Genomic DNA, 25,304 nt, shown 5'->3' with positions numbered 1-25,304 from the left:
TTAAGAGACAAAAGTGGTCAATTATATTCTCTATCGTAAACTGTATGTACCTAGGAAGAAGGCGTGACGGCATGCAGTGCTGAGTTCATTGGACGAAAGGGTTTGGTTGCAGACGGACGTCCCTTGTACGTATCGTTACGTTTTTGAAACTGTCTTTGCGTCTGGGTAGGCAAAAACAAGAAACGCCAACATTGCTTAGAGTGATGGCATTCAAAGCAATGCTGGTAAGTATAGATTCCTCCAATATGTTGTTAATGATATTCTTCGAGACGCTTTTGTTCACAGATGGTGGGCAGTTGATTCCAATGATTTGACATATCTCTGTGGTTCTTTTGGTTGTGATTAACTTCTGTTCTTTGACAACATCATCGTCCATCAGCACTAAAAGAGCAGGGTGGACTCCCCCTTGACATTTTCTCTAATATCGTGGTATAATTGCTTTGTTCCGAGCCTTTGGAAATTTTTCCAGAAATGTCTTACGATCACTTTGACATCAATTTTACGAACATTAGTCATACTGTTCTCGCGAAACCTCCATTTTCCCCATGCAGTGGTACATCTAGGTTTCGTTGCAGGAGGGACAAAAGTGGATTTTTAAAACCCACCTACCCCAAAGAGAGGTGGTAGCACACCGTTTCGAAGGTGTAAGCACATTGCATTCCAAAACCAAAATTACAGAATGTTTCCAGGGCAGCTTTCCCCCTCCCTCAGTGTTCGATATGTTCACTTTTTTCCGCATGCAGCAGGCACAGTGCATTAGGGCCAACTCACGTGAGGCTGTGAACTTGCCTTATAAATATTCATAACGAATTCTGCCATGGGTTGAATTGAGATTCCACAGATGCGTGCACAAACAATGTGCTCACAAGCACTGTAAAAAGAAGTCACCTAGTCAAGAGAGTTTTAGATTATTTCTGTCAACACAAAAGAGAAGAACAACATCGGAAGCCCTCCGGACCATGAGGTCCTGTACCTTTTAAGAAAAATCAAGGAGTATGAAACACTTATTGTTCAGCCAATAACCCAACTGTCAAAATTTCAGCTGCGACATTGAAGAGCAGAAAAAGTCAGCGACCGCTGAATATTCAAGTAGATCAAATATGGTAGCACTGTGCGAATGAGTTGACAGAAAAGATGTCTATGTTGTAACTGCTTTAGCAAAGATCCTACAAGTTAATAATTAAGCTTCATCAGAATCATTCTGATTGCCGTCCCAAGGGACCCAACTATGCCTTCCGACTGTCTTACAGGCCACGAACAATGTACTATGTAGTCACGCGGAGAAGTTGTTTGCCAAAAGTTCACGGTCATTTGAAGTCCATGCATGCCGCGCTACAAGGCACAGAACAACGAAACTACAATCCACTCAATTCTTGGAATTGTTGATCCTTAATATGTCAGTCTTTGTCGTTGGAACCCCCAACTGAGTTGGGATGAGGTTTTCGCTACGTGCTATGAGTCTGTCAACACAGAAATGATTAAGTTATCTACCATTATATATTGATTTTTTTAAATTGTTGCAGAGCCAGAGACGAATAATGGCAGTTTACTAAAGTTACGTAAGACAATAATGTAAGACATTCAATTAACCTTACAACCTGCAAGTGAATCTATCACTGGAATTGAATGGCCTTTGATATCAAGTGTGGTTTGTATTAATATAATCACCTCTCAGTCTCCGTGGTCCTTGGTTCGATTCTTGGCCCTTATAGCTCTACGAGTATAGAGTTGTTTGTTGGTTGTCCTTCGTGCCGCAATGGTGTTTCTACGGGTTTTCTGGCTTCCCCCTCCGCAAATGTCGACACTTATCCGGCGGTGCTTCATGAGCACCTGAGTCACCTTCACATACCTTTGGCTGTAGAACTGGTTGTGATTGTGTCTTCGTTGGAACATACACGTACATCGTGTGAAACATTATTATTGAACGGTATTAAATTTCAAAGAGGAAAATCGGCAATGAAAGGTTTTTCGAAGTGAATGCCATTGGTTGAATTTCCCATGAAGAAAATGATATTTTTGACAGCGAGTTTGCAGTTTCACAAAGTGCGAGACGCGCTGGTCACAGAAGTGTCGTTTCAAACCTACTGTGTTTTTGTTTAGAAGTGCTTAGAAATCGGACGACCTCGAGTTGTAAATTTGCTGACGTGTGATGGTTCATCCCTCCCTTGCAAGAAAGTGTCGGGGAGATACACAGTACCCCCACCCACTCGATTTACGCCCATTGATGATCAGTGTGAGGACAAAAAAAGGTACATCACCCGATCCGACTACCCACCGCTAATAGTGCTAGTGAGGCCTGTGCAGCAAAATAGCCATGCTCTAACTATGATGCTAATATGTTATCGTTTGATGTAATACAGTGGATAAACTTGTAAATGAGGCTTGTTCGAACCTTCTGCTTGCAAATTTTCTTGACACTGTTAAGCCTCATTTATAATTGTGCCAATGTATTGCATCATACGAGAATATATTAGCATCACGGTTCTTGCAGGCTATTTTGCTGCACAGGCCTCACTTATAAGTAGCGGTGGGTAGTCCGGTCGGATGCCATAGCGCCCTCTTACGTCCACACACAATGCTTGAACTTCAAAGCGGGAATGACGCTGGTAGCAAAATTGAACCTTACACCGCTGACACCACGTAATTCATATCGACAAAGTAAACATGGTACACAGGTCGATTGCGTTGGGTCACAGTATGCATAAAGCCTGGTATTCCTTGAGTTTATTGCTGCGTATGAGGCCTGTTAGTTTGAGCAGTGGATGCCATTATGATCCGTGCGATCTTACATTCCTGGGAGATGTTTTTGTAATAATGTTGAAACCTTTTAGTGAATTTTGTAATAAAAAAAAGTTTGGGGATTTTGTTAGAAATTGGGAAGCATATTAATTGATTCAGATCAAAACCCTAGAAGCCGTTAATCACCCGAATTAGGCCTGCCGAAGACTCCCTCTCCCATAACCACTATGAGTGTACTGAAGGAAACAGAAAAGTGTAAAAAAATAAAGAAAAAAAAGTTGATATGATAAATACAATGAGCTTATAGGAGATATAAAATCACAAACATTTCTCTTCGAGTTCTCTCAGTGGTATTTCATGAAACCAAAGGTTGAAGTACTCGACCTTTAGCCCATATGTAAAACAAATCTATCCGAAACATGCCTAATATTCAAATCGGTATAAAAACTGCTCCCAGTCGGGTTTAGGGTGTTGTCGGTAAACACGTTGAGAGGTTCAACATCCAGTCGTTATCAGCGTCGTCATTTTTATCGCAATATCCGTATTCATAAAACCCTCTGAGTAAACAGGCTATTAGCAGTCTAGCGGTTGTGACAGCAGACCGGAGTTTATGCTGGAAACTAAATACGAGATGTATGACGCGTGCATAAGTATCACGTAGTTGTGTTTCATTCTACACGTCCATCTTGTGCGAAGAAACTTGTGGAACTAAGCAAGGCTCAGGATACGCAAGTATGGTTTGGTTCAGTAAAAGTTTGGTATAGGTCTCTGATGCATGTGTGATGAAAATTGGGACGATACCTTTTAGAGATAACCTGTATTAATGACATACGAAACTTACCAGAATACTGGAGTTACAGTGCAGCTACGTGTATGCAGTTGCATTTATTTATAGAGATTCTGGAAAGGATCATAAGTGATAACAAGAAATTTAGTTTTCTTGAGAATTTGTGTGGACAACTTTTTGACAGCCATACAACAGTGAATGTTTTCATTTGTCAATTGTAATTTCTGCAAAGATGTGTTGCAGGAATTTGTGACAAGCAGAATTACATATGAGAAAAAACATTCATCGGCATGTTGTGACTAACAAGTTGGACTGTTTACGCAAAAATCATTACTATTTGCTCTTTTCACGTTGCCACCATAGGCGGGGAGAGCCTCGGTCATGGCTGTCTATAGTGGTTCGCGGTTCACTGGACCAGCCATATTTTTTGTGTAATGCTGCCACTTCGAGGCTCTCCGTGCCTATGGTGGCAGCGTGCAAAGAGCGAATATTGGAGCAAATTTTTATGCATGGGACACAAATCTCGCAGATTAGGACCTTAGGCCCATGCGTTTCTCGCCCCAAGTTCCTTCTTCTGCTGACTCGCACTTTTCTACAAGTAAATTATGACATAACCATGGTACATTTTCGTGACTGTACATGTAGTCTGTCAGTAGGGTAAAAACTGGAAGGGGGGGGCACAAGGACTGTGTTCGCCATTATAGCGCCATCATTGTCCTAGTAGGAGCCACATTTGAAACTATGCTCCACTTTAAGCATGTAATCTACCAAACTGCTCCTGGCATGTTTTAATTGTGACTACATTAATTAATTGTTTCAACTGGACCTACTATTCCATTTTTGGTGAACTTTAGTGATAATAGCTAACAAGACGGTCCAGTCGTCCAATTTGATTGAAATTACAGCATTATTTCATTTGTAATTTGTTGTTATTTTTGGTCAGCAAAGCAACAATTCTCCATCAAGCCTCCTCCCACACACATTGTGATAACACAGTTGAAAAACAAAATAATTACTGGGGCTGGTACTCGGTCCGGATTATTTTGTCTCTTTGTCATCAGCCATACATCCAGACTAATTTCTTGCAAAGGTACACACTGTTTGACTCTGTGGGCACATTCCATGCGTTGATGCAGTATAAATCATGTCTACCCAATAAATGTCAAGCCCCGTGTGCAGTGTTGTCGTGCGGCCGGCCATCGATCAATTGTTCTTTAGAATTCACACCATTTCAATTGCCTTGAACAGGTTAATGATTAACAAAATGTACCTGCACGTTCCAACGAACGGGAAAATGGGATTAATAACTGTGTTTGCTTATCCAGAAACAAAATCTTTCTGCATTTAGAGCAAAAATTATAGTAAGGCTCGTACTCAACTCTTCAGGTTTATGAAGTCGTGTGACACTGCTTTTCCCTACACATTTTAATGAAACGATTACTTCTCCAATCTCCAGGATGGTTTTGGAATTCGCTTTGTGAGCTCAACTGATAATCCGAGGAATATTGAGCGCCGTAGGCTTATTCCCTAATTGCAGCAATGTGGTTTTGCTTGGACTACCGAATTGAAACCTTAAGGCCTAAAAAATGTAATTTCGAGTTACAGAGGAGAAAGTGGTGAATTTCCGATTTTTTTCTTCAGCCTAAATGTTTACTTTATAATCTTAATAATCTGTTTTCCCTACAATGTATAGACTGAGCGTGTGTTGTGATTTTTCATGCTTTACTAAGCCCTGCTGTTTTTCTACAATGAACATTCTGTTGATTACAACATTGACTCTGGCAACCTGTCTTCATCTTGCCAATGCAGGTAGGTCTTAACTTGATTCCTTCCATTTGAAATCAGTCACCCAAGTTCGGTTTTACAACAAAATTCTAGCTATCGTCACTGTGAATAGCCTACAATTATCCGCCCTTTCAAACAATATCCCACCTTGCCTTTATTAATAAAACTTTTCCTCAGACTTTATGAGGAGCTGTTTCATACGGAAGCCCGTTAGGGCCACGGTATATTCCTCTATCACGGCGGTGTGTTTCTCTTTCACGGCGGTGCGTTTCTCTTTCGTTGTTGCCAGTAACTCGCGGCCGCGAGTCAAGCAACAACGAAAGAGGAACACACCGCCGTGAAAGAGGAATATACCGTGGCCCTAACGGGCTTCCGTAGTTTCATCCCACCATCTTGACAAGTAAGACTTTTAGATGTACCGTAATGATTTTGGTCATCAATCGATCAGAGGCTGACTGTTGTGTCTAGCGGGGAATTAGACACAGTGATACCTAATATACAAACGCATTTACCAACGGGCATACAATAACGGGAGTGAAATCGTGGGCAATGTCAGCCTCGTCCTCACGAAGAGGAATATTGAGAATTAACTAATAATGGCGCAGTTGGACGATAATCATATGGGGAACGCATCTCCTGCCCGTATCTGCTTTAGCCAATGTATGTATCTTAGTTGACTTTATAAACCTAGGCTATCAAATTTAATCTGACTTTTACATTTTAGTTAGAAAGTTAAAACGAATTAATAAGAAATAAATAAGTTGAAACTTTATGAACACCCAACAAAACTTCATGGAATTTCACGACAAAAGATACTTGCTCTGGTTTCCCGATTTCGTGATGTTGCCTATGGGCATTTGGGCAGTGCAAGACAATGGACTCCACACTCAGATATCAGGATAATTTTCTTTCCTTTTTATCCCAAACCGGCACTTACACATTCATTGCAACTCTGACTATTGGAATCAGACAAGCCACTCTCAGTATAAATACCCATAAAAGACAGCTGCCAAAGCGGCATATCCAGCTTTTAGGGGAATGGGGGTGTCAACATGATGTCGGGGAGAAGAAAAAACCCTACTCACAGTCCCAACATCCTTGATTTTATTTGCTGGTGTTGTATTCTTAAGTTAGCCTACTTTATGACAAAGGGACTTTGCAGGTTGTTCTGGACGTGTGCGTTTCCACGTATCAACTTCTGCCTGCAGATGGTGACCATTTTACGTTGAGCCGATATTCGTCCCTCTCTTGAAGAGGGGTTCAAAGCGCCCTGAATTTCCGATTAAAGACAGGTTTACAAAATTGCCAATTATTGCTACGAATACCTCGATTTATCCCGAATAAAAGTTCTTGATGGGCATCTCGATTCCCTGTTTGTATCAGAGTGATTCAAGAACCAAAGAGGAATAATCAAGAACAATGGGTACCGGTACACACTGAAAGCCAAATGAACAACAACAAAAATATTGTGGCATTTTTGTCAGGAATAAGTTATGAAAAACTCCATATACGAATATCCGGAGTAAGTTCAAAATACAAGAATAAGCCAAGAATTGGTGCTTCAAGTTGTTCTAAAATCACGCAACAAGTTTGAATATGACCCAAATTGTCGGTGTGCTACCCAATCTTTAACGATTATTCACCGAAGTACCAGGATCATCCTATCAACTGCATGATAGTTGCCTCCACGTTAGCAGCACCGCTTTCCATAATTGTGCTCATGACAGTCAACGATACGATGCATTACTTAACTCTTGATGTAATAACAGTCTGTTTTGTTACTTCTGGACAGAATGTAAGTTCCTTTGTAATGGACAAGATTGCAGGCCTAACACGAATGTTAACGTCGACGAAGAGAGTTGTAAGTTCCTTGTTACAAGACGTTATATGATGCCTTTGCTGTGGTCTTGAATATGAACAATATACATGTAGATTTAGAATTCGTGCTTCATTTTCAAATGTCACTTTTGAACCTCTATTGACGGCAGGGTTCATGTTTTTCTTGAATTGATGGCTGTCTTCTTAGTATCACTTTTTATAGCAAATATAGTCACCTTTTAGGTTCCCATTTCAATTAACTTTTACTTTCCTGGGGGTTGTCTATGATACAGCGGGACCTCAGGATGTGTACCAAGTTTTCGTCACCAATGAAAGTGCCCCAATCGTGGAGTACACGAACTGCACCGGCGCCCATTGTAATAAGTTTGAATTCGATGATGCCGATAAAAAAGTAAAAATGATTGACAACAGCGGTAGTCTTCCTGACTTTGATGTAAGTCTGATTTCAGCTAATGTCTTCCATTTGACATTGATTAATTAATAATTTATAACTTCATGAAAAGTGGTCATTTTGCAATGATGTCACTGTGATGAAAATCTGTAGTACTGTTTTTTTAGACTGAGCTTACACAAAGACATTAGATTTTTACATGCAGACCACTTCCACTGTACGGAGTACCGCTGTGGAGATTTTAGGTTAGTTGTGCTGGTGCATACACCTACATCTTTTTGTCCTGCAATGGTGACCTCATGTTGCAACTCAAGCTGTGACCCAGACATCCTCCAGCGGCTGATCCCGTGGAGTGAATTTATTGCAGTTGTGAATCACGGTGGATTTGGATGGATAGTAAGGCCTGTCCGAAGTTGGAGTTCCTTTTTGTTCTCTTTTGGACCTCTGAGATTGATGTTAATATGAGACCGACTTAAGGTAATTTGGCAAAAGGAAGGAACTGTATAGTTAGCAGGGAGTGATTCAAACACTCACCGAAAATACTCTTCACTTCAAAACGTTCTGTTTCAAAATTTTCAGGCTCAATCCGGCTCGCCGATTCCCGAGCTTGTAGCAACGTTTTCTTTAAAATGCGAAGACGCTACACTTGTGAGTAATCTATAATGGACATTTCTAAAAGGTTTTTCTGAATTTCATATAAACTATGCTTATGTGTCACCATGCCTAACAATCATTTGTGGCAGGGTTGTAGTCTAGTACCAGTACTTCTTCAGAGTACAAGTACCAATATACTTTGTCATGCAGCTAGGAGTTCATTTTCAAGAGTACAGGTAAATGACCTACGCTGTTCATGAGCTTTCATAAGCACAAGCTCTTTGTTAAAATTAGTAAAGACGAGAGGAGACTTCTGGAGGCCACTTGAAAGCAAAAACCAAGCGGTAATGTCACCTAGTGTGATCATGGTATGAAAATGCAGAGTGCGTGAACGCCTTTTGCAGGTGAACTGGATGGAAGTCTATGCCTAAAATCGCGGCGACATCTTCAGTTAGTTTAGGCTTCAGTTCCATGATAACATTCGTGAACTTAGGCTGTCAGGCTCAACGCAGCTGCATTTTTGACATAATAATTTATCAGACTGTGGAATATGAGGACAGAGGTTTGAATAATTTGATTTTGACCTAACATGACTCAGAAATTCCGGAGATGGACCTTATTATATTTGAACACAGATAGAATGCAAAGATATCATCGCTCAGATGGTGTAGTTTCTCATTGGGACCTCAATCCATTTTCTAATGTTCCAGCTAAGAATCGACTGGCTATGAACATAATTTATGGTCACACAAATTATTTGTTTATCTTTTACCACTGAACAGGACGTAAGCATTCGGACGCAGAATATTAATGACAATTTGGCCAAATTTGAAAACGCTGAATACAGTGCAACTATCCCGGAGGTATGGAAAGAGACGTTGAGTGTGGGTTTCATTGTTGTCTGTTAATTTGAATCGTTTTCCGTGTCTGTAATTTTTTCTTGTGTCCTTTTGCTTTATCGACTAATTGTTATTTTGTTCTGTTTTGCTGCTAATTGATGCCTACCGGTATTAATCCATTTTAGGGATTGTTAAAAAAACAACGAAGATAAATTGCTTATCAATGCAGAAGCTAATGGTATGAAAGTTGTATTCTTTTGTTCATTTACTAAAGTACGGGGAGAACAAAACAAATCACCAAAACTGACCAATTGAATTATGGCGATGTCTGTGATTGTTGTTTTGGGTGGTTTTAACTTGTGGTAAAGGTGATTGTGGCTGTGAAGGCTTGAATTTGTTGTTTTGAAAGTCTTGTTTCGGTAGTTCTACGATCCCATTAGTTAGGCTTTAACAATTGTCTCATTATGGTTTAATCCTTGTTCAATTTATTTTTTGCACAGTTAACGAAGACAGGAGTAGTTGTCCCATTAGATGACATCATTCTGACGGATGAGGATCGCTCAGAAGAGAATTTGAACATCAATCTTCAAGACTTGAATGTAATACCACTACATACACTTTCAACATAACATTTCCTCAACATTGTTTATATATTTCTGTGACTTTAGGTCCATATCAGGCTCGTTTTCTCGTTGTGACGTTTGATAACAAACATTAGGACTTCAGCACAAATTGTGTGTTACTGCAATGTAGTGAAGTAATTGCTAACCAGAAACCCAGTCTTGCAAGACATTTCAGTTCGGTTTCAAAAGAAACGATTTTACTCTGGTTTTAGAATTTCTAATGATCTTTGAGTTTAACAAGTTAAGAGGCTTGTGATTTCCAAAAGGTTATGAACATATACCCCATGATACTTCAATTATCCTGTTGTTTGTTTCTTACAGAACGATGAAATCCCGTTCCAGTTTGAGGCAGACTTTGGCAGTCTTATTTCCACTGACAAAGTGACAATCCGGATCAAAGTTAAGAATCCACCTGCCGTCGATTTTGAGCGGCATCCAGGCTACATATTGACACTCTCTGTTAATGTAAGTGGAAAGACTCAATTTAAGTCAGACTGTTTCCTCAGTTTTTTCATTTTCTTTCTTTCCTGATGCCTGTAACACGCTTTTAAGCTTAGCAAATTGTTAATCTCACAGAAACCTCAATTACCCAATTTTTTTTACAAAGGCGGGAAATGTATTTAATCTAATGTACTTTGATATATATCATTGCACGCTGGGAAGGATGATTAAAGTATATTTCAATATAATCAAAAAAGTTCTGGTTTTGTTTTATAACCACAAAATAATAGTTCTTTATCATGTAGTCACAACTCTTAAACAATCACATTACACGCAGTCCAAAACTTATGTTTTCCAAATTTCCTTTCTCAACGAAAGGATACCCAAGTTGGACCCTACCAAAACAGTGTAACAACGGCCACTTTGAACATCACCATTGAAGACTTGGATGACAAGGACCCAAGGTTTTTGAATGACTCCTACATGGCCACAACAAGTGAAGGATACACTGGTCCACTCGAGGTCCAACCGCCAATCGAAGCCAAAGACCAAGACTCCTTAAATATTCCTGTCAAGTACAGTATCGCAGGTACAATTTATTTCCTCACAGATATACTTTTAGATTTAACAAGAACTGTTGGTAAAACAGGAAACATAGGTTTAACAGGAAATTTATCAAGTATAATTGAGGTTGCTTGTATACCCGAAATATTGAGTAAGGCAACTGAAATAATGCGTGCTTCATCCAATGGACCAGTTTTGAGTGAGAATTTATACCTTTCTGACCATTTTCCATGGGTGTGTAGGTGCTGCACCCTGTTCGTCAGGTAGTTTTATGATCGATGAAAACCAAGGTAACATTAGTGTCATCAACGCCGTCCTGGATGCTGGCGAATGTGCGATTCAGCTTCGGGTAAGTGCATGCATTGTACGGTACAACAGGCCAACACATATATCAACACCCATTGTCAACGTAAATTTCATAGAGTGGATAGAAACAAATACATGTACATATATGTGCACAAATCACTGACTCATATCGCTAACAGTACCTGAGTGAGAAAAAAGTAAAAACAAAGAAGACAAAAAAAAAGAACTGCGACGTCCTTATCAAACCCTGTATTCCACGAAATCCGGATCGACCGACTTATACTTGTTGCCATGCTAAACTCTATTGTCTGAATTTACCCGCTGCATTGTTATGTACTGACCACGTACTGCCCTTGCCAAAATCACCACTTTCGTTTTCTCCTTTCTCAATGTCCTTTTCAACCCCTTCTCAATCCTTTCTTAATCATTTTTCAAACTTTTCTCAATCCTCCCTCATTCCTTTCATCTTTCTCTATCCTTTCTCAAACTCGTTGAAAACCAGGCGGAGCAAGCAGACGACGATTCCCGCTTTGCCACAGCTATACTTGTTCTAACCATCAACGATGTGGACTCAAACTGTCCCTACTTCGTCGACAAATCTATCACCGGTAGAATTGATCCTGATGACAGAGATGCTTATGTCATCGACGGAGTGGATCTTTTGAGCCTTGAAGCGAAGGATGACGACAAGGTTTAAGCCAAACCAAAAGAAAAGATGTATTGATACACATTGGGCTTCTTTGGGAAGGCATAGCCAATCTCGACTTATGGACAGGAGAGATATCTAACTAATAATCATAGATATTCAGCGGTCTGTATAAGTAAGATTTTGCTATGACGAACATGAAATGGTATAGGCAAAAAAAGTTTGGGGATGTAATTTGAGCGTACCAAAATGTGTACGAAAAAGACAAAAGAGATAAAAACATAAAAGGTCGTCTTATATTAGGGAGGCTTGGGCCGAATTTTTTAGAATTATTCTCAATGGAAGATTAAATTACTTCATTGTTTTTGAATCTTGCTTTGCACGGACAAGGATAACCTCCAATTGGGGTTCTGTTAAGGCTCATTCACGATAAAGGCCAATACATGCGGACGTGATTTTATTTGCCACTCAATATTTCACTTTAATATGTTTGCTCCCCGCGAAGAAAGTTTATCGATTCTGCAAGGCTATTAAACTGAATATATTTTTAGGTATTGAAATGACATGTTAATGTTACATTCCGCAGGAATTCGTAGGGAATATAACCCTTTCGGAGGAGAATCACCCATTCCAGTTGGTAATAAGTGACGAGACAAGCAACCCGCGCATTGTACGTTTCAAAGTAAAGGAGACACTTTCCTTGGAAGTCAACCAAACTTACAGTCTACAGGTAACATTCTTATCGGGGGCTGAAATATAACAATGCTTATTTAAAGGGCCGCCGGAAACAGAAAAATCTTACTACAGGAAAAGGCAGTCAACCAACAAAATTATGGTCCGCATGAAAATAGCTCTTGATTGTTTCCTGAGTACATTATACTTAGCATGATGGGTTAACAAGTTGAACTGCTTCTTCAACAAGCTATCCAATCCTGCTCTAAGGTGAACACGTTTTCTGATCATCAACTACAGGCTCATGCGTGATAAAAATGCAGGCAAACATTTCAAAAGCCAATTCTCTTTTGTTCGCCTTTACCATTGCAATACTGAGAAAAGTTACAAGAGAAAAGTAATGTATTGGCTCATTACAAAGACTTCCAGAATACAACCTGGGATGATATTCCTAGATGGAACTCATGACAATTAAGTTGACAGATTTTTTATTTTTGTCTCCTTTCTTTAAATATCTAGGTTGAAGCACAATCCGAAAGCTGCTTTGACGCTGCCAGTGTTAGCATTACAGTTGCAAACCTGGATCCTGTTTACAATAAAACTAGATATGATACCACTATAGAGGAGGGTCGAGTTTACAGTGATTCTATACTACAGGTGAGGAATCTGCTTACGATTACGAGATATGGCTAAGACATAGCCATGCCTACCGTATCCGAATACACAGCAAAGTTATTCCTTGAGTTGAATATAACAAGATGAGTTCGAATTGTGCATACCATGCGCCAATAATGATTTTGAAATCTTTCCTGGTATGTCCTTAAGGTCACCGCGGAATCCAGTGCCCCGCCAGGAGAAATAACCTACGTTTTGAAGTCGGCAACAGATGGTGGTGATAGTTACTTCTCTGTGGATGCCACATCGGGTGAGATCAAGGTTCCGGAAAAAACCGACGCAGAGGAGGTGGAAAGATTCATCCTTTTCATCGAAGCTCAGGATAACATGTGGCAGCCGGCAAGGTACAGAGTATAAGCAAGCATATCATGCAGTACCAAACAGGAACCTGTCCTGGGAAGTGGGGTCAAAAAGACCAGTGAAATGATTTCATCAACCAAAATCAACAATGATTTCTCTTGACGACAGAAATTCACAAAACGGCAGCAAATTTAATCGTTACCACAATACCAATAAGATTAGGCCACCAGAAACATCAATGGAAATGGCTTCAACCACTAACGTCAGTATATCAGTTGGGTATTTAAAAAAATGAGGTCATTCGGGAACATGAACAAAGCACGGGTCCGGGAAGAGCCGTGCTAATTGGGCAGACCCCACAGCGCGTCCGAATGACCCTGGACGCACTTCATTTTGGGCATGCGCTGTTGAAATACCGAACTGGCTTATTGAAACTATCAATATAGACAGCAGCGTTCGCAAAAAAAGAAAAGATTCATCAGTAACTAAATGATAACACAATGCAAGCAGCAACAAATCGAAAAAGCAATTATGACTTCATCAACAACACCGTAAACGCAACAACAGCAACATCAACTACTCGCTACTAATTCTTAAATAACAATTGCAACATTTAAATCAACTAAATAACAACACCCATGGCAACCTAAGAAACAATTGGCCCAAACACGTAGATGAAGTGGACCTGTGGCTTTTTTTTATAAAAATAAAAGAAATCAACAAAAGAGACACAAAGTGCCACAATGTTTTGTTTTTACCTTTCATTTCTATTACTTTATGTCACCAAAGGATTTCATTCGCCAACGTGTATGTCACTGTCAAGGATGTCAATGACAATGTCCCAGTGTTTGAAGACACGGCATACGACAAAAGCATACCAGAGAACTACGAAGTTGGTGACCTGGTTCTAACTGTCAGGGTAAGTTACTCTGAAAATCTCCTCTTGTCACCAATTCAAACACAGAAAATAAAACAAGAGTTTATTTCCAAAAAGAGATAAATACCGTTTTGGTCCTTCTCTTTAAGAATTGCACCTTCCCGCGGTTGTCTCCAGCCAGTGTCTGTGGTTGTTATTTTGTTAAAAAAAAAAAACTAAAATAGTAAGAACAGTGAAAATAACATTTAGAAAGCTTAACCTTAGACATGGCCTGCTCATTTTGTTTTTAAACATTCAATATGTGGAAACATTGCGCAATGTTTGAATGGCGTTAATCTCATTTGGGAATGAAAACCTCGTTAGTATTATGACCTCCATAGCTATCAAATTGACTTGTCTAGCTACATTGTACATCTCTTGTACTTTTATGTATAGACTAATCCGATTAGACGCCATACTGCCGTGGCATCGCACTCACACGCACATTTTTCAGCTTGACGCGCGTGTGGTTTGGCAAATCATGACGCCCTGTTGGTCGAAGAGGCATGTAACGCGCGTACCACCTGTCTACGCGCGTTGTGCTACCACAGTAATGGCTTTTAATTCTGGTGGTCGAATTACACTATATTTTGTCCATTAATGTTCGATTCCAAGAACACAAAGTTCAGGTGTAATCATCCATTACCGTTCAACGCAAGTGAATATTTCAACTAATGCGTATTAGCAGTCTACAACTGAAAAACAAGGTTGAGAAATGCATTCCCTCAAAAGTAGCATTTGCTTCTTGGGTCAGTTTTTACCTCGCTGGCTTTGAAAGTCGATTTTCAAGGTCCATTGTCCACCACATTTGCTTCCTATAGGTTTTATCTTCTCTATCTTCTTCCTGTTTTTCAGGCTCGAGATGCCGATAGGGATGACGTCTTAGAATACATGATTGATGTACCTGACTTACCATTTGTTATTCGCAGTGAAACGTGAGTCTTCAGCGCTTGTATAAAACTACTCGAAATGTACTGGTTTGATAAAGGGTTTCTCTGCTGTTTTCTAGTGCTAGGCCTATACTTTTGCTGTCTTTGTGCATTTTGTTGTTTTAATAGAAATTATTTAAATACACTTGTTAACCCTGACGGTTAGGGTTAATTATGGAAGTTTTCCAAATAGATATCAGATGATAATGTGTTAATTCTTTTGTTTAGAGGTGAAATAATTCTGAATAAAACTCTGGACGTGGATGCTCCTAACAGTCAAGCAGAGTACATGTTTGCTGTCATCGTTTCGGATGGTAACGAGGACCATGTAAGTCCAAGCCAAGGGTCAATTCAGAACCAAATTTTCGGGGGCAAGCTTTTTGAAGAGAAAGGTGGAAGTTTTAGAATGTAACGTTTCATAGTCTTTCTAGGGGAAGGCTACATTAAGACCTTTCGGTCACTTTGAGAAGGAAGAGAAATGAAATAAGTTTGTGGGGGGGCCTCTACCCCAGCCCCCTTCTTCCTTGTCTAAGTCTCACCACGAAAAAGCAACATAGCAATTCTCAACAACAAAAGCGATGCTTAAAGAAATACAGTCGAAATAAGAAACAGTTAAAAAGCTACAACATACCTGGATTTGTGCTAAATACTTTTATGTATTTGTTTATCTGCTTGTTCAATGGTAGGATCAGTCTGTCAATGTAACCATTAGTGTCCAGGATGAGAATGACAATTCACCAGTATTTGATGGCGAATACAGCTGGGATTTAACAGAAGAGGAATTGATAAACTACGAAGTATTTCAGGTAGGAACTTACTCTAAGCCGAAAAGAAACTTGTAAATGTTCATTTCTCATTCAGAAATTAAATTTGTTACACTGAGCTGTATTTCGCGTAAAAGTACATTAAGCCGACTATACATAACGTTAAAGTCTACGATCTGTTTGTCTCATTTTTGTTGGTTTAGGTGTTCGCTACAGACGCGGATGTAGACACTGAACTAACTTACTCTTTGGAATACACACCAAACAACAAATACACCTTTGAAATCCTGAATGACAAGGTTTGTGTGGACAGTCCTCACCGGAAATTGTAATCAATGAGGTCAGTGACCTCAATGTACGAAAGAGGCCTCAGGTGTTGAAACATCATGACTGAGCACAAATTCCAGACTGAAAGTGTCAATTACAATTTTATTACGCGGGCCTGTAAATTTCATTCAATTGGCCTGTCTTGATTGAAAAGCAACGTTTCAGGTCATAAAACAGAATAACTAGAAAAATGGCGGCTTGCCTAGGCATTGCCTGACGGAAACTGTGTAGGCCTATCCAAAAGTTGAAATAGTAGCCGACGAATAAAGCTCAAATTATGGCATCAAAATGGTTCGATCTCAGCTGTACAACCATTTAAAAAAATGTATTTCCCAACTGCAGGTTGGCAACATAACTGTGAATGGTACTTTTGACCGGGAGGAACAGGGTGAAGTAGAGGTGACGGTGAGAGCAAGTGATGGTTTGAATATTCCAGTCAAGAAGGTTAGTCCTCCTTTTTTTCAACTAGTAATCCTTACTTTTATTATTTCTGTCGTCGTCCCGTTTTGTGGTCTGAAATGTGACAATCTACATGTATTGTTTTGTACCTTTGTGGATTTTTTTAAAGAAACAAGGTCGCTTCCAAGTTTTTTTATTGAGAGGCATATTTCGTCATTCATGACTGCTGTTGTCAGTTTTACAATTTGTTTTGAAAGGAAATGTTTTCTGTTTACATTTTGGATATGATAGGTGAAGTTCATCATCTTGGATGTAAACGATCAACGACCAGCTTTTGATTCCAGACTAAGCTGTTCCTCATCTTCACCTTTCGAAATCAGCGAAACCGCTGAAAAAGACACGCCTGTTTGTCAGTTTAGGGCTACGGATGATGACAAACCGAATACCATCAACTCAGAAATCACCTATTCGTTGCTGGGCGAAACAGGTACAGTAGGCCTATAGCTTTGGAATTTAAATACTAAAAATCATTTATTACAGAGCTGGAAAGCTGATTGAAATTTAGATCACCCTTTTCCCAGAGTCTTTTCGATGACATTTTTCGTGCTTGATGCATTAATTGCAGATTTTGGGATCGAGGGAGATGGTGAAGACTACCGACTCATTGTCAATGGTACCCTGGATAGAGAGACTAAAGAGTTATATGACATCACAATCATGGTATATGAACATTGTGCCCTCAGGCTGGTCTTCCTTTCTTCTCAATTCCATTCCACCTAAAGCATGCATTTTTGACCATGAATCTCCTTTTGCAATTCCGCAACACCTTCGTATTTACGTTAATAACGTTTCCATCTTGTATTTGTTTCACAAAGAAAAGGGAGTCAAAGGTGATCGGCGTCAACATTGCTTAAAAGTTTTACCGTTATTCCGATTTTTTTTCCACAGAAGACCAAAATAAAGGGAAGTGATTTTTATGCCATGTACGTTGTAAATGTATTTAGAGAGTATAAGGAAGTAGGCCTATCCCTCGATCATGACGAAATCAACTTAAGCTACATATTCGCTCTCACTAGTCTTTTCTATCTTTTCTCTTTTCTTACGAAATGCATTAAAGTGAATTTTTTCACCTTCGGCAGGCAAGTGACTCGGGAACACCACAACTCAACAGCACCTTGGAACTCAAAATTATCTTGACTGACGTGAATGATAACGCACCTGCATTTGACCAATCAAGCAGAGACATTGTCTTGGAAGAAGAGGATTCCTACGCCGCAGGAAGTTTGGTAAATTGCTGGCAGTTTCTCCCTATTCCCCGACGCACAAAAGATCTAGCCGCCTATCCTGATTGACCAAAAGCCTTGTCCTCGAAAACGTTGTTTTAATAATCTTCGGACTCTCTTGGAAATCCCCCTTCAAACTATTACAAGAGCTCGTTAAATAATTGAAAAAAGTCGAACAATTAACAAACAGCCTAGCAGTAGCACAGCACGTGATTGCAACTGATGTTGTTTCACCAATAGAGGGCGGCATGTCAAATTGGCGGCACCCTCAAAACACGGGAATCTAGACACTTGCTAGACGGACATAGGTGTTGTCATTTGTGACAGTGCAGGAGTCTGTTCAGTCTTTTTTACAAGACCTTCCTATTGTTTTATTCGCGAACCATGAATAATACGACCCATCGCTGTCAGAGGCCCCCTTCAACAAACCCTGCTCCACTCTCGTTCACGTCACACATGTACTATATACATACATGTACACGCACACCCACAAACCGCTATCACCTTCGAACCGCTTTCAAAGGAAGTCAGAAATATTATTGAAGCCCAAACGTTTGACATTGGCATTTACGGAAGCCAGTAGGTGGCGATAAAGGTATTTTTTGGTGAGTTTTTGGAATTTTTGAGAACCCTTTTCACCTTACTAGGCCTATATGTAATATCATGGAGCGTTAGTGTTAATGTTTGCTGTAGCCTGAGTATGGCCTGAATTTTCCATGCTGCATCATGACCATGTTAGCATTTGTGTCAAGTCGAGGACGTTTCTGACTGACACGGCTTCTGTTGATTTTACAGTGTGTGTGTGTGTTTTTTTGTTTCAACAATATCATGTACAGGTTGTTGGACTAACTGTGACTGATCAAGACAAGAACAGCTTCTTTGTTTATGAGGCAGTCGGGGATAACGTGGACTCATTTTTTGTTAGACCAACAGGTAGGCCTGTTGGTTTTAAATATCCATTCCAATTATCTAATAGAAAAACTGTGACAAAGTTGATTTTTACACAGCTTAAGAGGCAATACTGGGAATGAAAGCATTTGCCGTAAAAAAAAGTGAAGGGAAAACTCTAGACATTTTTGTCTGATGTCAGTCATACCATGGTCAAACAAATAACCAAGATCGTCCGTTAACTTTGAATCTCTTTACTAAATGTGAGAGTTTTCTTCTGCTTCAGTAAGAACAAACTGTCTTGTGTTGTAAAAATAAAATGACAGTGGCTTAGTTAAGGTCACATTTTGAAAAATGAATTGTAAACATTATTTCCACACATTTTTAAAACTGATTGAAAGTTTCAGAACAAAAACTGGAATTTAAAACTAAATATGAGTTTTTCTTGGTAGCAAATTTACACCTGAGTGACCATGTATGTCATTGAATTGCTAACTATGATCAGCTAAGTGGGTTTGTCTGTCCATCACTTTGTTTGTTTTTATCATCAAACACAGACAATGGTTGTGAGGTCTTCGTCAGGAAGACATTGATAGACTCTGGACAGCCTTACATCATCCTCATCACAGTCAGCAACCCCGACAAACCAGAACTTGTTGATGATCGCAGCACAATCCGGTTGAGAATTTTTCCAGGGAAAGTTCAGTGCCTGCAATTTATTCCTCAGAATCCTAGCCTGACACTTTCTTCTCCGCTAGACAACTCAACAATCATTGACATGGATGTCAACTATACCTGCACAGACAACTTAGATACTTCATACATTGAGTTTGAAGAACAAACAGAGACATACAGAGCAGGTGTGTGCAGCCTCCGTTATATACATGTATTTACTGCCATTTGAGTTCAGTAAAACTAAATTGTATGCAGTGTCTGAAAAATCCAATCAAAATGCATGAATAAACGTAAACAAGAACTTCCTAATTACATGCGTTTCTGTGACAGGCATTGATGCGTAATGGACCTCAAAGTAGAATCAATTGGAAAATTGTTTGTTGAAGAAGATGATACAGGATAAGACTTGAAGCTATGCATGGTGGAAGTACTGAATAAGTTAGGCTTAAGGTTGCACAATGTAGACAAAACTATCTCTTATATGAGTGTGTGGTTCTGAGAAGAATCGATGGTGAACACTCGATGTTCGGAACAGTATGCTCTGTTCGTCTTCTGGAGGGTGGCCCTCGGTTCACCATCGGTTCTTCTCAGAACCACACACTCATATCAGATATTTTCTACATGGTGCAACTGCAAGCCTAACCTATTTAGATGATACAACTTGTTCAATTCTCCTTTTTGTCAAACAGACCAAAATGATGTTGGTGGCCAAACTGATTTCTTTTCTATTGATGAGTTTACTGGTGAGATTACTGGGAATTCAGCAGCACCCATTGGTCTTTACTCCATTACTCTTGAAATGTTCAACAGCTCTGATGTTAACAACAGCATACGAGCCAACACCAAGGTACGTGTATGAAAAAACTCTCCACTTGCCAAGCTATGGTATGAATGCCCAAAGCCAACACCATGCAGAAATACCTATGGTCAATTCTTAGGTTGAACATCAAACTGATTATTCTCTCGTTCCCATGAACTTTCTTTTCCCACCTGCATTCTTTTTTGGGGGGGCTCTTTTATTGGGGACTATTTTAACTAATTTGTACTTGTTTCTGGTGATATTATGTAACTGAAAGTGCTAGTTGAAGAAAGTCAAATTGTGCTGATGACATTTCATCTTTGGAGGACAAATTCAACTGTCCACATTCCTCCACTTGTCTTGTAAATGCAGGTTGAAGTGAGATTGGTTCCAATTGACAACGCCGCTCCACAATTCTCTGCTGAAGTATTTGTGTTACCGCCCCTTATCCTGCCCCTTGACATGGACAGAGAGCTTTTTGATCTGACGCCGAATGTCACTGATGATGATTATCCACAGTTTGGAAATGGCGAGTTGATGTTTGATAAATTGAAAGAGGAATGCTCGGATTGTACTGAGACAGGTAAACAATCAACATCCAGTCTTTCAATGGATATCTTAGCTTCTAGAATTTGATTGATGGGGGAACTAACTTCCAACCCACACTCCCTTGTCAGTAGGGCCTGGCAAATTTTTTCTTTTGGAATAACTCAGGTACGACAGAAACAATATATACTGCCGTAATTGTGAAATGCATTTTAGCTGCAAACACTTTAAAACAGGGCATGAAAATGTCATGATTATGTCATAATGATGTGGTCAAGTCAATCTTATTTATTTAAAAAATGGCAAAAGTGTCCAGCTAAGACAAAAGTGCAATGAGTGCTCATAGTTGATATTCCTTCAGCATTCCTACTTAACCCAACAACACAAAGATTTCATTCCAATTCATCATCAAAAGGAAGAGTAAATTTGCCACTAAACTTATATTTTTCGGCATAAACACTCGTTCAGTTTTCAGAGAAACTTAATCCCCTAGGTATAAAAGCTCTTAAAAGGCAAGTAAATTCCTTTTCATACTGTTTAGATGTGATTCAAGTAACGCCTAATGGTAAGCTGTTCCTTGCTGTGGAGTCAACAACCATCACTGCTCTATCGCTCAATGTAACTGTGCGAGTACAGGATCGAGCGCTGGTGCCTCTCAATGACACAGCGCTCGTGAGTATCTCTCTCAAACAACCTAGTACCAGCCCGCCCACATTTACCAAGGAATGCACGGCTCCAGTGAGAATTGAAGAGGTAATTGAAAATTTAGTGGAACATTGAATGAGGTAGAAACTTACCTTTGACCCTCCTGCTGCATTTAGGAAAAAATGTAAAGAACATTTTGTTCACCGGTCCACGTTCAGTCATTTACATTCAAGAAATAAGTGCACAGATACTAGCTAAAAGTTCCCTGGTTTCTCCACATTCTGGAATGTGAAAGGAAACAGCAGGAACCAGTCTAGAGGAGAAAACTTTTTTCTCACTGGTTTACATGTTCCATGTCAGCAGTGATTGCATACCAGGGAAGTGGTCCGGTCCACATTGACAGGGCTGTCCACACTGGTTTACATGTTCCATGTCAGCAGTGATTGCATACCAGGGAAGTGGTCCGGTCCACATTGACAGGGTTGTCCACACTGGTTTACATGTTCCATGTCAGCAGTGATTGCATACCAGGGAAGTGGTCCGGTCCACATTGACAGGGCTGTCCACACTGGTTTACATGTTCCATGTCAGCAGTGATTGCATACCAGGGAAGTGGTCCAGTCCACATTGACAGGGCTGTCCAGTTTTCCCCTACTACCAGTATAATCTGTACATAGCGTCCTGGTTCACTGATGTATCTAATCAATTCAAGCAAAAATATTTGCTGAAATTTATCAAACTTCCAGTTAGTATCATTCAACCCGTTCAATTTTACTTTTTCTCTAAGACTCTAGAGTGGTCAAAGTCCTTTTTCCTCCATGTGTGACATAGGAGCTGGAGGGTGGTATTCTAGTGTGTGACCTTGAGGCTGTGTCTTGGGACGGGCTACCAGTCATCTATGGCTTCAGGAGGCAAGAACCAGGAAATTTCAGCGTCAACTCAGAGACAGGCCAGATATACACCACAAGGCCCTTCGATTACGACACAGAAGACAGAATGTTTGAGGTGGGGGATTTTTTCTAAATTTCTGTCGTAGTTTCTCAGTGCTTCAAAATGAGACAAAAAAGTCACACTCTCCAGGATCCCCAAGTCTTTCCTCAAATGATGAAGAAAACTTAATGATATCTTATCCATTTATTCTATTTATTGCATCAAACATTCAACAGTTAACTCTGTTCCAGTAAACAGCTATAATCAGCTAAAATCAACTTTAATCAGCTATAATGAGCTATTATCAGCTATTATCAGCTGTAATCAACAATGATCAGCTATAATCAACTATAACCAGCTATCAACTAAAATCAGCTTTAATCAGCTGTTACCAGCTAGAATCAGTCATAATCAGCTATAATTAGCTAAAATCAGCTTTAATCCACACTATTCTGCTTAAAGTCTACTTATTTTAATCGATATTAAAAAGATAACGGTTTGGTTGCTTTCACTGACCAAAAAGTGATAAGTGAAAGTAAAAAGTGAAGTACAATTCATGAGAGCTTAATTACTGGGGAAATTGGATGGAATTTGTGGGACGAGAGATATTTCAAACGTACGATTTCTTCCCACAGCTAATTGTCTTTGCAAGCACTAGTGAGACAAGCCCAGAAAGGATCACCGTGGTTACTGTGGAAGTTGTGGACATCAATGACCATGCTCCCACATTTACACAGGTGAGTTTATATGCGTTGATTGGGTCTATGGAGTTCCTGCTCAAAATGTTGTTGTTGTTTTGCTTTAATGGTGCTTTCAGCTACTCGGGCTTTTTGCTCCAATTACTATATGTTTATCCATAAACTTGGTTAATCAGCATTACATTATGGAGTAAGGAGGCGGTGTTGTAGTTGTCAAGACTGGTCTTGGTCTCGAGACCAGTTTGAACGTGGTCTTGGTCTCGATTGTGTGCACCCAAGGTCAAAACTTGCGCGGCCAAAGTTTAAAGCTTTTGCACTCGCAGTTAAACTTGCGCACGCAAAGTTGAAGCTTGCACCAGGAAGAAGATAGCGTGTGACAGCCCCCCAAATAATTGTCACTGGATACCGCCCGTAAAAAGATATGTGATTTGCTGTTGATGGGGTACCTGTTAACCCGTAGTCTTATTGCGTGGTCTGGTAACTAGACACTTATTTATGCACTGTTTGTTGATCTCAAACTTTACTAACAAGACATCATTCCGTGATAGTGTTTGTGGCACGTGTGTCGCCGCGTGCCTTTACCTTGGTGGTGCGTAAGTTCGTTGATGTCATGATTACCAGAAAGTCTTTTCTGGCTATCATGTCTGCCATTTCGGCAATCATACAGTATACATTCAACTACCACAAGGAATAGGCCTACGTTGGTGTCAAAACGGGAGGCAAAAAAGACATTGCTGTGTGTGTTTTTGCACGAAAAACCCAGCATCAGCGATAAGGCAGGAACAAAGTCTGCCTTCATCAAACACTTGCACTGCCATCACCCCATGGAGTACATACAAGTCCACTCACAAGTCCCTTCACAATGCCGGTCATTAGTAACACGGTAAACAATGATAAAGGAATGTCACACACTTCTTTTGAATAGCCTGTGAATTGGCTTAAGACTGAATGACTTGTGATGGACTTACCAGGACTTGTAGGGACTTGCGATGGACTTACAGGGACTTGTAGGGACTTGTGATGGACTTACCGGGGCTTGTAGGGACTTGTGATGGACTTACCGGGAATTGTGGGGACTTGTGATGGACTTGAAGGGACTTGTGATGGACTCAAATACAACATTGCATGCAGGGCAAGCCATTGTGCATTTTTCTCAGTGTGAATGATGTATTTGAACCTAATATAAACATAATCCAAGTCGAGTGGCGCCCTCTAGCAGTTAGGAATAAATCATATGTATCCTCAATTCCCATGGCTGATTTTTTGCAGGAGGACTATACCTTTGAGTTTGATGAAGACACAAATGATGCCCTTTGCAGCCAGCATAAATGGTCCATCAAAGCAACAGATGACGACTCCACACCAGTCAATTCCATCATTCAGTACTCCATTGTTGGTATGGAAACATTTGTTATATGGAATATTCAACTTAGAGTAAATGAGTCCAAAATTTCAAAGTTTCAAACGTTTTGGTAAAAAGGTGTATAGCTTGAGTTTTTACTCAGTGAATTAAAGTCATTTGTTTCCTAGGAACCTTTCCCAATCCTTAGCTAAGAGTTGCATTCAAATTTGTCGAGAGGTTTTTCATAAACACTGTAATTAATTTTCCAGGTGACAGTGTAGATTTTGACATAGATCCTTCTTTGGGCATCATCACCAAAATCCGCTGCATTGATGCTGAGAATGCCAACTACACATCAGGCTTGATCACACTGACCATCAATGCAACCAACCCAGATGCCGAACGTCAACTTATGAGTTCTGTAGAAGTTACTTTCATCATTCGGGATATGAATGATAATTCACCTACCTTTGACCCCGTGGACATGCCTCCTGAGCGGTTTCCCTATTTGCCATCCTTTTCTGAAATAGTGAATGTCACAGCAACAGATAAGGACGTGGTGAGACATAATAACTTAATCATGATGCTTGAAGTTAGCATTGGCTTAATATCAACAAAATATGCAGTGGGAATACCCTTGCTAGTAAAATGGGAAAGATGTTGTCTAAAATTTTGAGCCGTTTGAAATGTCCTTCTTTGATGTACGTTTTCCTCTCATATTTGGTAACCTAGATTTGTTCTCCCAATTTTTGATCTTAGAGTGAGTTCAACAGTGGTATTGAGTATTCCTTGGACACACCTGAGCAAGCTGCTAGTGTGTTTCAGTTTTTCACTATTGACCCTACCAGTGGTGTCATCAGTACATTAAATGTGACTGATGGAGTGATTGGAGAGACAGCTGATTTAGTGGTAAATTTACTTGAAATAAATTAGACTTCAAAGTTTGCATATTGTAAGCCTTA

At 39.9% G+C, this 25,304-nt stretch overlaps 1 protein-coding gene across 3 annotated transcripts in view; it reads left to right on the top strand.

The window, feature by feature from the left end:
• The first annotated feature begins 3,243 nt into the window (after positions 1 to 3,243).
• The window catches only part of LOC110973745 (protocadherin Fat 4-like), a 34,774-nt gene continuing 12,713 nt past the window's right edge, over positions 3,244 to 25,304 (top strand). Inside the window, exons 1-33 of one of the 3 annotated variants that reach the window (XM_087129667.1) lie at positions 3,244 to 3,471; positions 5,257 to 5,335; positions 7,104 to 7,172; positions 7,423 to 7,583; positions 8,121 to 8,189; positions 8,918 to 8,998; positions 9,475 to 9,573; positions 9,919 to 10,062; positions 10,417 to 10,627; positions 10,845 to 10,951; positions 11,411 to 11,599; positions 12,141 to 12,284; positions 12,746 to 12,883; positions 13,052 to 13,245; positions 13,991 to 14,120; positions 14,973 to 15,052; positions 15,275 to 15,374; positions 15,733 to 15,852; positions 16,014 to 16,109; positions 16,480 to 16,581; positions 16,828 to 17,023; positions 17,162 to 17,256; positions 17,676 to 17,822; positions 18,656 to 18,752; positions 19,265 to 19,567; positions 20,072 to 20,229; positions 20,554 to 20,764; positions 21,269 to 21,480; positions 22,204 to 22,377; positions 22,938 to 23,039; positions 24,270 to 24,396; positions 24,612 to 24,901; positions 25,102 to 25,251. In XM_087129667.1, coding sequence (XP_086985793.1) covers positions 5,275 to 5,335; positions 7,104 to 7,172; positions 7,423 to 7,583; positions 8,121 to 8,189; positions 8,918 to 8,998; positions 9,475 to 9,573; positions 9,919 to 10,062; positions 10,417 to 10,627; positions 10,845 to 10,951; positions 11,411 to 11,599; positions 12,141 to 12,284; positions 12,746 to 12,883; positions 13,052 to 13,245; positions 13,991 to 14,120; positions 14,973 to 15,052; positions 15,275 to 15,374; positions 15,733 to 15,852; positions 16,014 to 16,109; positions 16,480 to 16,581; positions 16,828 to 17,023; positions 17,162 to 17,256; positions 17,676 to 17,822; positions 18,656 to 18,752; positions 19,265 to 19,567; positions 20,072 to 20,229; positions 20,554 to 20,764; positions 21,269 to 21,480; positions 22,204 to 22,377; positions 22,938 to 23,039; positions 24,270 to 24,396; positions 24,612 to 24,901; positions 25,102 to 25,251 — 4,557 coding nt within the window. In that variant the 5' untranslated portion in view covers positions 3,244 to 3,471; positions 5,257 to 5,274. Of the gene's footprint in view, positions 3,472 to 3,512; positions 5,336 to 7,103; positions 7,173 to 7,422; positions 7,584 to 8,120; positions 8,190 to 8,917; positions 8,999 to 9,474; positions 9,574 to 9,918; positions 10,063 to 10,416; positions 10,628 to 10,844; positions 10,952 to 11,410; positions 11,600 to 12,140; positions 12,285 to 12,745; positions 12,884 to 13,051; positions 13,246 to 13,990; positions 14,121 to 14,972; positions 15,053 to 15,274; positions 15,375 to 15,732; positions 15,853 to 16,013; positions 16,110 to 16,479; positions 16,582 to 16,827; positions 17,024 to 17,161; positions 17,257 to 17,675; positions 17,823 to 18,655; positions 18,753 to 19,264; positions 19,568 to 20,071; positions 20,230 to 20,553; positions 20,765 to 21,268; positions 21,481 to 22,203; positions 22,378 to 22,937; positions 23,040 to 24,269; positions 24,397 to 24,611; positions 24,902 to 25,101; positions 25,252 to 25,304 lie in introns of those variants that run through there. The other 2 variants (XM_087129666.1, XM_087129665.1) reach the window with 2 other exon arrangements.

This window comes from Acanthaster planci, linkage group LG19 (genome assembly GCF_054643075.1).
Source record: "Acanthaster planci isolate LZ-2023a linkage group LG19, COTS_SCS, whole genome shotgun sequence".
Lineage (NCBI taxonomy): Eukaryota > Metazoa > Echinodermata > Asteroidea > Valvatida > Acanthasteridae > Acanthaster > Acanthaster planci.
This window is presented reverse-complemented; position numbering and strand designations above follow the sequence as displayed.